General features: G+C 39.1%; 1 protein-coding gene across 3 annotated transcripts in view; it reads left to right on the forward strand.

Moving 5' to 3' along the window:
* Nucleotides 1-9,818, forward strand: part of CHN1 (chimerin 1) — a 140,781-nt gene extending 130,963 nt beyond the window's left edge. For all 3 annotated transcript variants that reach the window (XM_040357707.1, XM_040357708.1, XM_040357709.1), the window contains 4 exons: nt 251-328; nt 2,147-2,284; nt 4,725-4,830; nt 7,864-9,818. In XM_040357707.1, coding sequence (XP_040213641.1) covers nt 251-328; nt 2,147-2,284; nt 4,725-4,830; nt 7,864-8,032 — 491 coding nt within the window. In that variant the 3' untranslated portion in view covers nt 8,033-9,818. The remainder of the gene's footprint in view (nt 1-250; nt 329-2,146; nt 2,285-4,724; nt 4,831-7,863) is intronic.
* The last annotated feature ends 286 nt before the right edge of the window (nt 9,819-10,104 follow it).

Genomic DNA, 10,104 nt, shown 5'->3' on the forward strand with positions numbered 1-10,104 from the left:
ACAACATAACGTTTATGGGTTTTTTTCTGTGTTTGTACTGGTTTCCTTCAGGTGCCCTGATGTTTTGCCTTTTAGATGTACAATACAGTACACATTTAGATTTTACATTTCTTGTATAAAAGCCACTGAAGAATGCTAGAGTACATTTAGTACAAATCTGTACTTTGCACAAACACATTAAAACAAAAAAAGTTTTTATTTCTTGCTTTGCAAACTATGGATTTCTGTATCTCTTTATTTTCTATGACAGGCTTGAATTCAGAAGGACTCTATAGAATATCGGGTTTCACTGATCTCATTGAAGATGCCAAAATGGCCTTCGACCGAGGTAGAATATAAATTACATTTGTAAATGTATGTGTCCGTGTCGTCATGTTCATTGTGAATTTTTGTCCATACTGGTATCAGTTCTGTTGTTTGCAGAAGGCCTGGTCTGCTTGTATTATTGGCCTGGGCTGGTCTCCTCCTAAGGGATGATCAGTCAGTCAAACCAGTCTAAAGTTATCCTGCAACCTGCACATGGGCCACAGACAGTTCTCAGCTGTAGTGGGGCTTATGCATGTTAATGGTAGCTTAAAACAGAGTTTCACCCAAAAAATGGAACTTCCGCTTTTTGTCTAATACTGGTATTTGCTCCCACTTCCGGGCATAGATCGCCGCAGTATCCGTGGCGATCCACGCCATGTCCGCCTCCCCTAAGAGCCGAGGGATAGGTCGGCTTCGGGTGCTGACATCGCAGGTGCCCTGGACAGGCAAGTGTCCTAATATTAAAAATCTGCAGCTGTTGTAGTATTTGTAGCTAATGACTTTTTGAATAATTTTTTTTTCGGCGGAACTCCGCTTTGAGTCTCCTCAGGTAGAGAATGTTCTGTTAGTTCCCTTTGTGTACTTTATATGCTGTAGCTGCATTTTCATTCCAGTTTAGCTTTGTTTACCTTAGTGCAGATTATTCTACCTACTTATAGCCATTTAACAATGGGGAACCAATATCACAACAAACTATGCTAAATGAATACATAATTGCATTAATTGCACTTATGATAATTGACAGTTCAGCTCTAAAGCAACTCTGTCAGTATAGTAAAAAGTAATAATTCACAGATTCCTTCCAAAAGAAGGTAGTGATTTCATTTCCAGCAGAAGGCGAGTCAATCCACACTCTCTTGTAGATGTTTAAGTGCCCTTGGTATCCAAAACTTTTGGGTTTGTCAGATACCTTGTCCTTTGCTGCGTGCTTTGGTTTCTCCTGCCTGTCTCTATCACTACTTTGTCCTGTAGTGATGCAGCAGCTGGAAGAACCACAGTGTCCAGGAACTTGAATATTGAAGAAGGCCCCCCAAAATATATAATTTCTGAAAACGGACACCATAGAGCATAAAATAGGTGTTTCCAATTTTTTATGTTACACAATATTAACACAAAGGTTTAGGAAATGCAGAGTTTCACTAAAAATACACTAAAGGTAATTTTAGGGGCCCACAAACACAATAAAGTACCCAATGTTTTGGTAACATCTGAGGTTGTGCCGTGTAAATAGATATCCAGCATTTCAAACCTTTAAAATTGTGTCTGTGAAATGGTGACAAACTTCAGTACCCCATATTCTCCATAGGCGACAATTTAAAACTCCTACAGGTCATCAGTTTAGTGTTACTCGGGAGCCTCTGGTGCTAAAAATATTTCTTTCACGTCGACATGTGAGACAACATGTAACATCTGTATCACAATCAACGTTTTTGTGCCTAGGCACGCCTAAAAGTGGGTTTACATTGGTGGGGGGCGCAACATTTTTGTGGGTGGGATTTTATGTGCTTGGGTATAACCTTTATATATATATATATATATATATATATATATATATATATATATATATATATATAATTATGCCAGCAGTCGGTTTGTCAGATATAAACACACTCAGCTGCAGCCCCTGGGAGTGTGTGTAAAGCTCCCCACTGTCAGGTACATACGAAGTACGGCCCTGGCAATGAAAGCGTTAAACATCACCTTTTACGGGGTGTCTATAAATTAATTCATCTACTGCAAAAAGGTCATGTTCTCTCTTCTGTTGAATTACTTGCACAGCATTAAACTTGATTTTAAGGTGGTCTCGCAATAGTATATAATGACTGCTTTTCTGTTTTAGATGGTGAGAAAGCTGACATATCTGTAAATGCCTATGAAGACATTAACATTATAACTGGTGCACTGAAACTGTACTTCAGGGAACTTCCAATCCCACTGATTACATATGACGCATATCCCAAGTTCCTCGAGTCTGCAAGTAAGTAAAGGCAACTGCGTTCAACGGTTGTCCCCTTTTTAACCTATTTATTGGCATTTACAGAGAAACTGTAGGTCAGATATTTCCTTCTAATACAGTATGATGAATGCGCCGCATTTTGGCCGCTAGCGAGGCAGCACATTGCAGGTGGTATAGCTTTGATTTCAATGGGCAACAGCGGTAAACACACACCGCTCCTTCTTCGCTCCAAAGATGCGGCTAACGGGACTTTTTTTACCGTCCTGCTAGTGCACCAATCCAGTGTGAAAGCCCCTCGGGCTTTCACACTGGAGTGAATGGGGACAGATTTTTAAGGAGCGTATTGCAGGAGCTATTTTTAACGCTATAGCGCCTGCAATACGCTCCAGTGTGAAAGGGGGTCTAAATATTCATTATTCGATCCTATCAGTCAGGCATATACCGGGCTTGTATGGTCAAAAATACAAAGGGAAACCTTTAGTTCTCTCCGCAAATGTATTTATTAACATATTCAAAATATAGAAGAAATACACTCACATGAAGGAAAAGTAATGACTTCATTATAAAGTGCAAGGCATAGGAAAGAAGCACTGCTGCCTGCATGTCTTACTTTGCAGTCACTGGCTAATCTTTCACCTTGTCCAGCCCCAACACAGTGTACCTTCCTTCCGGTGATTGCTAGACTCCGCCCAACGTGTTTCATCGGTGTTGACGCCATCTATGGCTTCTTTGTGGAGGAGGCTTAGCCGGTGGCTTTGCAGAGTGAGATATGCAGGCAGTGCTGCTTCTCCTCTATGCCTTGCACTTTATCAGGATGTCATTACTTTGCATTCATGTTAGTTGATGATGATCATAAATGAATTTGCGAAGGGTACTATATGTTTCCCTTTTTGTGTTTTTGAGCCCGCCGCCGAGTATATCCCTGACTAGTTCAATACATTAATGAATGCTTCAACCTAGATATGCGCTTGAGACCTTTTGTAGCGCATGTCAAACCCCCAAAGGTGAGAAAGTGCCCAAAGGGGATGGTGAAGGTTTGCATATTATCACTTTATGCATAAGAATTTTAGGGTTCCTCTTTAGTTTTGGACTTAAATTTATACTTCTGAATAAATCAACTCCAGCATTTAACACCAGTTTCCTTTAACCACTTTGTGTCTGGGGCAGTTTTTTAATTTTTCAAACACATGTTAAAGGATAAGTTCACCTTTGAGAAAATTTTATTACATGTTTCACCTGTTTTTAGGGTGAACATGTAACATGTTCCCACTGCTGCAATCGTTCCCCGACCTGCCGCCTCTACTGACAGCGGCCAGGAATATTCTCTTTTAAAAAAAACTTTGGCCAATCTAGGCTCTGCCCACCTGGCCGAGTCATTCATTCTCAATGGGGAGAACTACAAGTACCCAACATCCTTTGCGGCGCTGTTGAGTGCTCTAGGTAGTTCATTGTTTTTCCTGTTGGCATGTAACTGCCAGCCCTTATGAGGTATGAGCAGACAGTCTGTAGGAGTCCTGCATGACACCCACGAACTGCTGATTGCAGGCTCCTAGTTAAAAAATAATAATTTTACCTGCAAAAAGTTGTGCATTTATTTATTTTTACTTATCCTTTTAAATACAGATTTTTTTTTTACTAGAACAATGCTTGGAACTCCCAAGCTTTATATATTTTCCGAAAGCAGAGGCCGTGGAGAATAAATGGTGGCAATTTACATTTTTTATGTTGCACAGTATTTGTAAAGCTGTTTATCAAATGTATATTTTCAGGAGAAAATATACTAAAACGAATTTTTAGTGCACAAAACCCAGTACCCAATTTTGGGTAAAATGTAAAAGGTGTTTTTGTGTTGAGTAAATGGATACGAAATCTGTAAAAACTCAAAATTGCAAGCGGTCATGGAATGGTTTTCATAGGTAATGCTTTAAAAACCTTTTACAGGTTACTGTAAAAGTGTTCAAGTAGCTGTAGAGCTATTCGGATGATTTTTACTGAACTGCTGTTTGCCAGCTGAAAAAAAACCCACCAATCTCATCACTGCAGCCTGTTTTTTACCACTTCAAGTCCATGACATTTTAATGTGAAGCGGTTAATATATCTGCATGCTTTTTCAAATGTGGAGTGGAACCAGAGCTTTCAAAGGTAAACCACCAAAATATGGGGAAAATGTATAAGCTGCATGCTTTCAGGGTTCTGGTGGTTTTGATATTATTGCTACAGTATCAGCCAGTCTACCATTGCTGCATTTGATATGTTTTGTGACCGGCTCCTTCAAGTGTATCTTTTGATGGAAAAAATTGAACTCTGGATGGCTTGTGGAAGAATCAAAAGCACTTGCGTTTTTACTCTTCTATGTCCCCATCAAAGAGATTTTCCTCCAGGTTTTGCCAGAGACATGATAGGAACTTGGTGGCTTAAGCCTTCTGAAAGAGTTAATGAAAGTCTTTCTTCATTCTTCTAGAGGCCATGGACAATGACACACAGTTAGAAGCTCTTCTCGAAGCTTTGAAGCTGCTACCTCCTGCACACTGTGAAACACTGAGATATCTCATGGCCCATCTAAAAAGGTAAATCACTCAGAAAGCTTTGAATTCTGCAGTCCATTTGACATTCTACTTTAAAAGAAAGCTATTGTTGAGCTCTTTCCAGTACTTCTTCCACAGCAGTACGAGATGATGCCATGCCCACTGGCAGTGAAGCTGGTTTTCTCATTGCCAGGCTCCCCGGTCTCTTCAAACATTAGATGCCAATTGGTCACACTGCGCTACATGATACAGCCACTGTAATCCCTTTTCTTTATCGTTTATAGCAGACCCACTCCAGAGGATGTGCCACAGACAAGATAACAGAATTAGCCAATGCAATTATTGAAATAAATTACCTATTTTACACTACACATCTACAAATACATTTCTTACACAAGCCCAGCTTACCTTGGTAGTTCAATTCCCAGGACTGAAAGTGTTTTGATGATTAGCAAAGAAAGAAATTTACATCAGTCTATGTCCATCCCAGCCAAAAATAATTTCTGGCACGAATAAACTCCACTGTTATGCACTTTGATGTAATAAGGGATACCAAGTTTGTAAACTCTTAACTAAAAATACACAAATGTTAATTTAGATGCACAGATTTTGATGCAGGTTTTGGGCACTGATAATTTGGCACTTTAAAGGCTGGGTGCTGAGTTTTTTTTTTTATTCTAGCATTCCTTTTCTTTAATTGATATTTGTATTATAATGACATCAATTTAAAAGCCCCTAGAGGTTTAGGGTTATTGTTTAGGGGTTAGGTTGAGGTTAAGGGTTTATGTTCGGGTCAAGGTTTAGTTAGGTGCTTGGTTGTGATACTTTTTTTAGGTTGCAACAATGGCCATCACTTTCCTACTTCTGTGGCTTACTCACTTGCTAAAGCAATGGAGAATTTGCTTTTCAAAGAAGAACCAGGTTCAGAGAGGCATCCCGCTTGTTTGGCTAAATCCGGAGCAATGCCATGGAAGTAGATGAGTGACCTCTTTGTGAAACAAATGCTGGCATGTTGCCAGCATCAGGACCATGTCACACCAGCAATCCTAGGTGTAACTACTATTCGCGTTGGAAAGGTTTCTATCCCCAAATATACCAAGCCAGTTAGGACCCTTGGACATGGGCTTCATAGTTTAATGATGTTTACATACAGATTTTGGCCCCTTGCTTAAAGACCTGAGTAATGTTGAGTAAAGGTGCGTAAGCCTATAGACAAGTAAATTTCTTCTTCATTACCAGTATTGTAATATACAGGCATACCCCACTTTTAAGTAAACAATGGGAACTGATTTGGGGGTGTCATTAACTTTTAACTGACACTCCCAGCAGTTCGCATAGAGCAGTGTGAACTGCCACCGGGAAACATGCGATGCGGGAACCCCCGCAATGGATTTGCAGGGTTCCCGCATCGCAGCAGTGTGATGCGGCCCTTAGTCACATACAGCTTCACTTCAATTGTAACTGGTATACTAATGTTTTATTGAAGGTTATAAAATATAAGCAAGATGTAAGTAAAAATGTATTTAAGAAAATACAAATGTTATAGTATAAAAGGAAGACCATAGGACATCACTAATCGTGTGTTTTATTTCTTTCACACAATATTGTACAGTTTTTATTTTTGCCTATGTCTAGGAATTAAATGACATATGGCTGCTTTTCACTGTTTATTAAGTTATACAGTATACTGTTTGCCTACAGGATTAACGCTGAGTTTTGAAAACTTTACTGCAATTCAGCATTTTAACTTGCTAGAAATGTTTTAGTTGGTACATGTTCAAATTCACAGATCAAGAGACCATACTGTACCTTACAGGAAAACCTGCATCATGCTGAATTACTGCCATTCATTAGTGGCTGCTTGATGCTTTGCCTAATTTCAATGAATAAGTTATACAAATAACTAAGTAGGTTAAAGGTCACATTGAGCTTAAAAAACACTTGATAAATGATTTGGGTTATTTTTTTATGTTGTATAACGTAGGTTGGAAGCTTATTATTTTATATTTATCTTCACAATGCAAGATTTTGTTTGCAAAGTTGTGTATTTTGTATGTTGTGGGCCAGCTCATGGGAGCAGACCTTGTTTATTTTTTGACTTGTGGTCGGCTTTATTCAACCTGTGAATAAATTTGTTTATTACTGTATATACTCGAGTATAAGCCGACCCGAATATAAGCCGAGGCACCTAATTTTACCACCAAAAAAATGGGAAAACGTATTGACTCGAGTATAAGCCTAGGGTGTCCATCTGCATGCCTTAGTTTGCCTCACTCTGCCCATGTCTCAACTGACATTTAACATGGGAGTCTATGGAAGGGGTGCCTAGCTTTGAAAAATCGGTACAAACTTTGCACACTTGTAGAGGAGAAATGGGGCTACATGTGTGACAACTTCCCGGGTCCAGGGAACCTACGACCAGCCGGTACCGTGTCCCCAAAATCCGGGAGATCAGGCGCAAAAAGGTGACTCGAGTATAAGCAGAGGGGGGCATTTTCAGCACAAAAAAATGTGCTGAAAAACTTTGCTTATATTAGAGTATATACAGTATCTAAATTTAGAAGAAGAAGAAAAAAAAAAAAACTTGCCCCAAATCATTCTTTGGACTCACACCTGCATTCTGTCTCCAGAGAAGTAGTTGTTGAAAGCTACAGAACAAGCACGTTAGTAACTATGGCATTCAAGGCCGACAATTATTTGTTAAAGTACAAAATATAGACTCTAAGTAGTAGCGGCACTCTTGCATTTCAGCATGACACATCTAATTAACACAAACTCGTCATACAAAATGAGCTCTCTGTCTTTTGCTGTCAGACAGCCTCTGCTTCCTGCGCTCACAAGTCCTTTGGCCATAACTTAGACAAAAATGAGGCAGTGTCCTAGCAACACATAATAGGACCTTCCCATTGAATAATGTCACAGCCTGCGATAAACTCAAACTGAAAAGTACACAATGCTTTGGGGGGCACAAGGGGGGATATTTGCATGTTCTGGTTTGCCTGCAATGTCCTACAGATAACCCTTCATTTAGATGCACAGCAAGTATAATGAGATGTAATTTTGTATTCCCTGCAGGGTAACTCTTCATGAGGACAATTTAATGAACGCAGAAAACCTTGGCATAGTGTTTGGACCAACTCTCATGCGGGCACCAGAGCTAGATGCCATGGCAGCACTAAATGACATTCGTTATCAAAGACTGGTGGTGGAAATGTTAATCAAAAATGAGGACATTTTATTTTGAATAAGGAAAAAAAAAACATGAACTGTACTCCGGAATATGAAGGATTGTTTTGACGCAAAGATGAGCAAACTTTTCTGGCCAACCCCCTTTTTGAATTGTACCTAGTTGTTGAAGTGGCAGCCATTTTGTGACTGAGAGATAGTTGGACACACACTGCTCCTTGTAACTGGAAGCATCTGAAGAATGAAAGTCTGCTTCACCTATGGCAGCCAATCAGCTTCTCTTTTACTTTCTAATCTGTGCTCACAGCATGCGTATCAGCTACCTAAAATAGTGTTCCTGTACTTTTGGAGTCTGATTTGATCAGCGAAGTTGGTTATCCTACTTGGTTTTATAAAGAAGCCTCTAGGGTTTTCATAAAACAGAATAGTTAGGTTCCCTTTAAAAATATATTACACAGAAAAGCAAATTATTGGTTGCTATGGACAACCTCACCGTGTTTGGGTATACTTGCTCGTTGGTGAAACATTTTGGAAGATGATTTTCAATGTAATATTTGCCTACATAGAAAAACTGCTGATCCACAGCCGTGACAATTAAAAATGGGATTGATTTTAAAAGGGCTCACTGACATGGCACAGGAGACCTGTATATCGCCCAGGATTCTGATGTCTGCCAACATAGTTGGCAGTCTGCACTCATTTTCCAATATTTGGTGCAGTCAGATATGCACAATTTGATTCTGATTTGGACTTTGGTGGGTCAAGAATGAACTTCTGTCCATTTTTGTCAGTTGTGGTGCATGTGAAATACCACACGATTCATCACAGAGATGAACAAAGGTTTTTTTTTAACGTGCATATCTAGTGAGCTGCATCACTCTGGTATAGTTTACTATTTGTGTAAGTGAGCCCTTACTGTCATTGATACAGTATGACCAATTCATGGATGAGGTACAAAATACCTCCATTATGGTCAATGTCAGGCCCTGACATAACCAACATAACTGAAAGCATGGCATTTCAAACGCAACACGTGCTCTTAGTTTTCAAAATGTAATCAGATCCATGCTTGTTGGGGGAGTGCTGCAACAGAGCACATGTCAATGAACACAAGCTGCTAAGAAATCTGCCCTGTATTGAAGTTGTTAGATCCATGGTACTGTCATACAGGAAAAACACCAAGCCACTATAAAGTAGCAAGAGTCCAGAACTTGGGCACTTTACGTACTCCTAATCTTTAAAAAAATATTGTCCCGCCCCACACTCAGCTGCCATCTGCGCTGAAGCGAAGGGTATAATTTTACCATTGCTTTTTGTGTACACAGACCAGAATACGTTTTTATTGTTTTAACTGTGGCAATCAATTATATGGTAAAAGCAGTGATGTCCATTCTGTGCCATTACTGCTGAGAGTTTACAGTGTAACCAGACTTGTAAATGACTGCATGTAGGTCTTCGTTTTTGTCGGAGATTTCTTCTAGCTAAACGGGTTGTGACTGTAAATCAGCATGATTTTCCTCCTGGAGTGAGATTTTTGTGATTCTGCCTTTTATGTTCTGCATAATCCGATTTAGGATAATGATTTTGTGAAACGGTTCTTATCCCTCATAACATTTGTATTGCACACTTTATTTTTCCTTTTGAACTTTTTTTTTTTTTTTTGTGTTGTCCATTTTGTGTTGCATTATTTGCATTTTTTTCTGAAATCAAGAACGTGAGTTTTTATAATGTTTACTGACACTTTGGCATGGTGACAGCAGCTGCTGCTGCAATTTATTTTTTTAAATGTGTTTTTCATCAGGCATGCACCTATTAATTTATTAAACCTAGGTTTTAGGAAACCATCTGGCTTGTGTTCTTTTTTACTCTCTGTATCTGTAGGACAGAACATTTCTATGTTGAGATGTGTCACATGAAAAGGGATGTAATTAGAATACTTAATGATTTTAAGAAGAATTTTAAGGCACACATTATCGCAGACATTTTTAAAAACATTTTAAAGAGGCCAGGTTTAAAAAAAATACAAGTTTTTCTCATCCACTGAGGTACGCAGGAAGTTCTTAACCTTTTCCGTTTTAAGTTCATAGTTGTTGAAGTGACTATGAGCTTATAACAGAAGGAAATACAGAA

Source organism: Rana temporaria, chromosome 6 (assembly GCF_905171775.1).
Source record: "Rana temporaria chromosome 6, aRanTem1.1, whole genome shotgun sequence".
In the NCBI taxonomy this organism is placed as follows: Eukaryota; Metazoa; Chordata; class Amphibia; order Anura; family Ranidae; genus Rana; species Rana temporaria.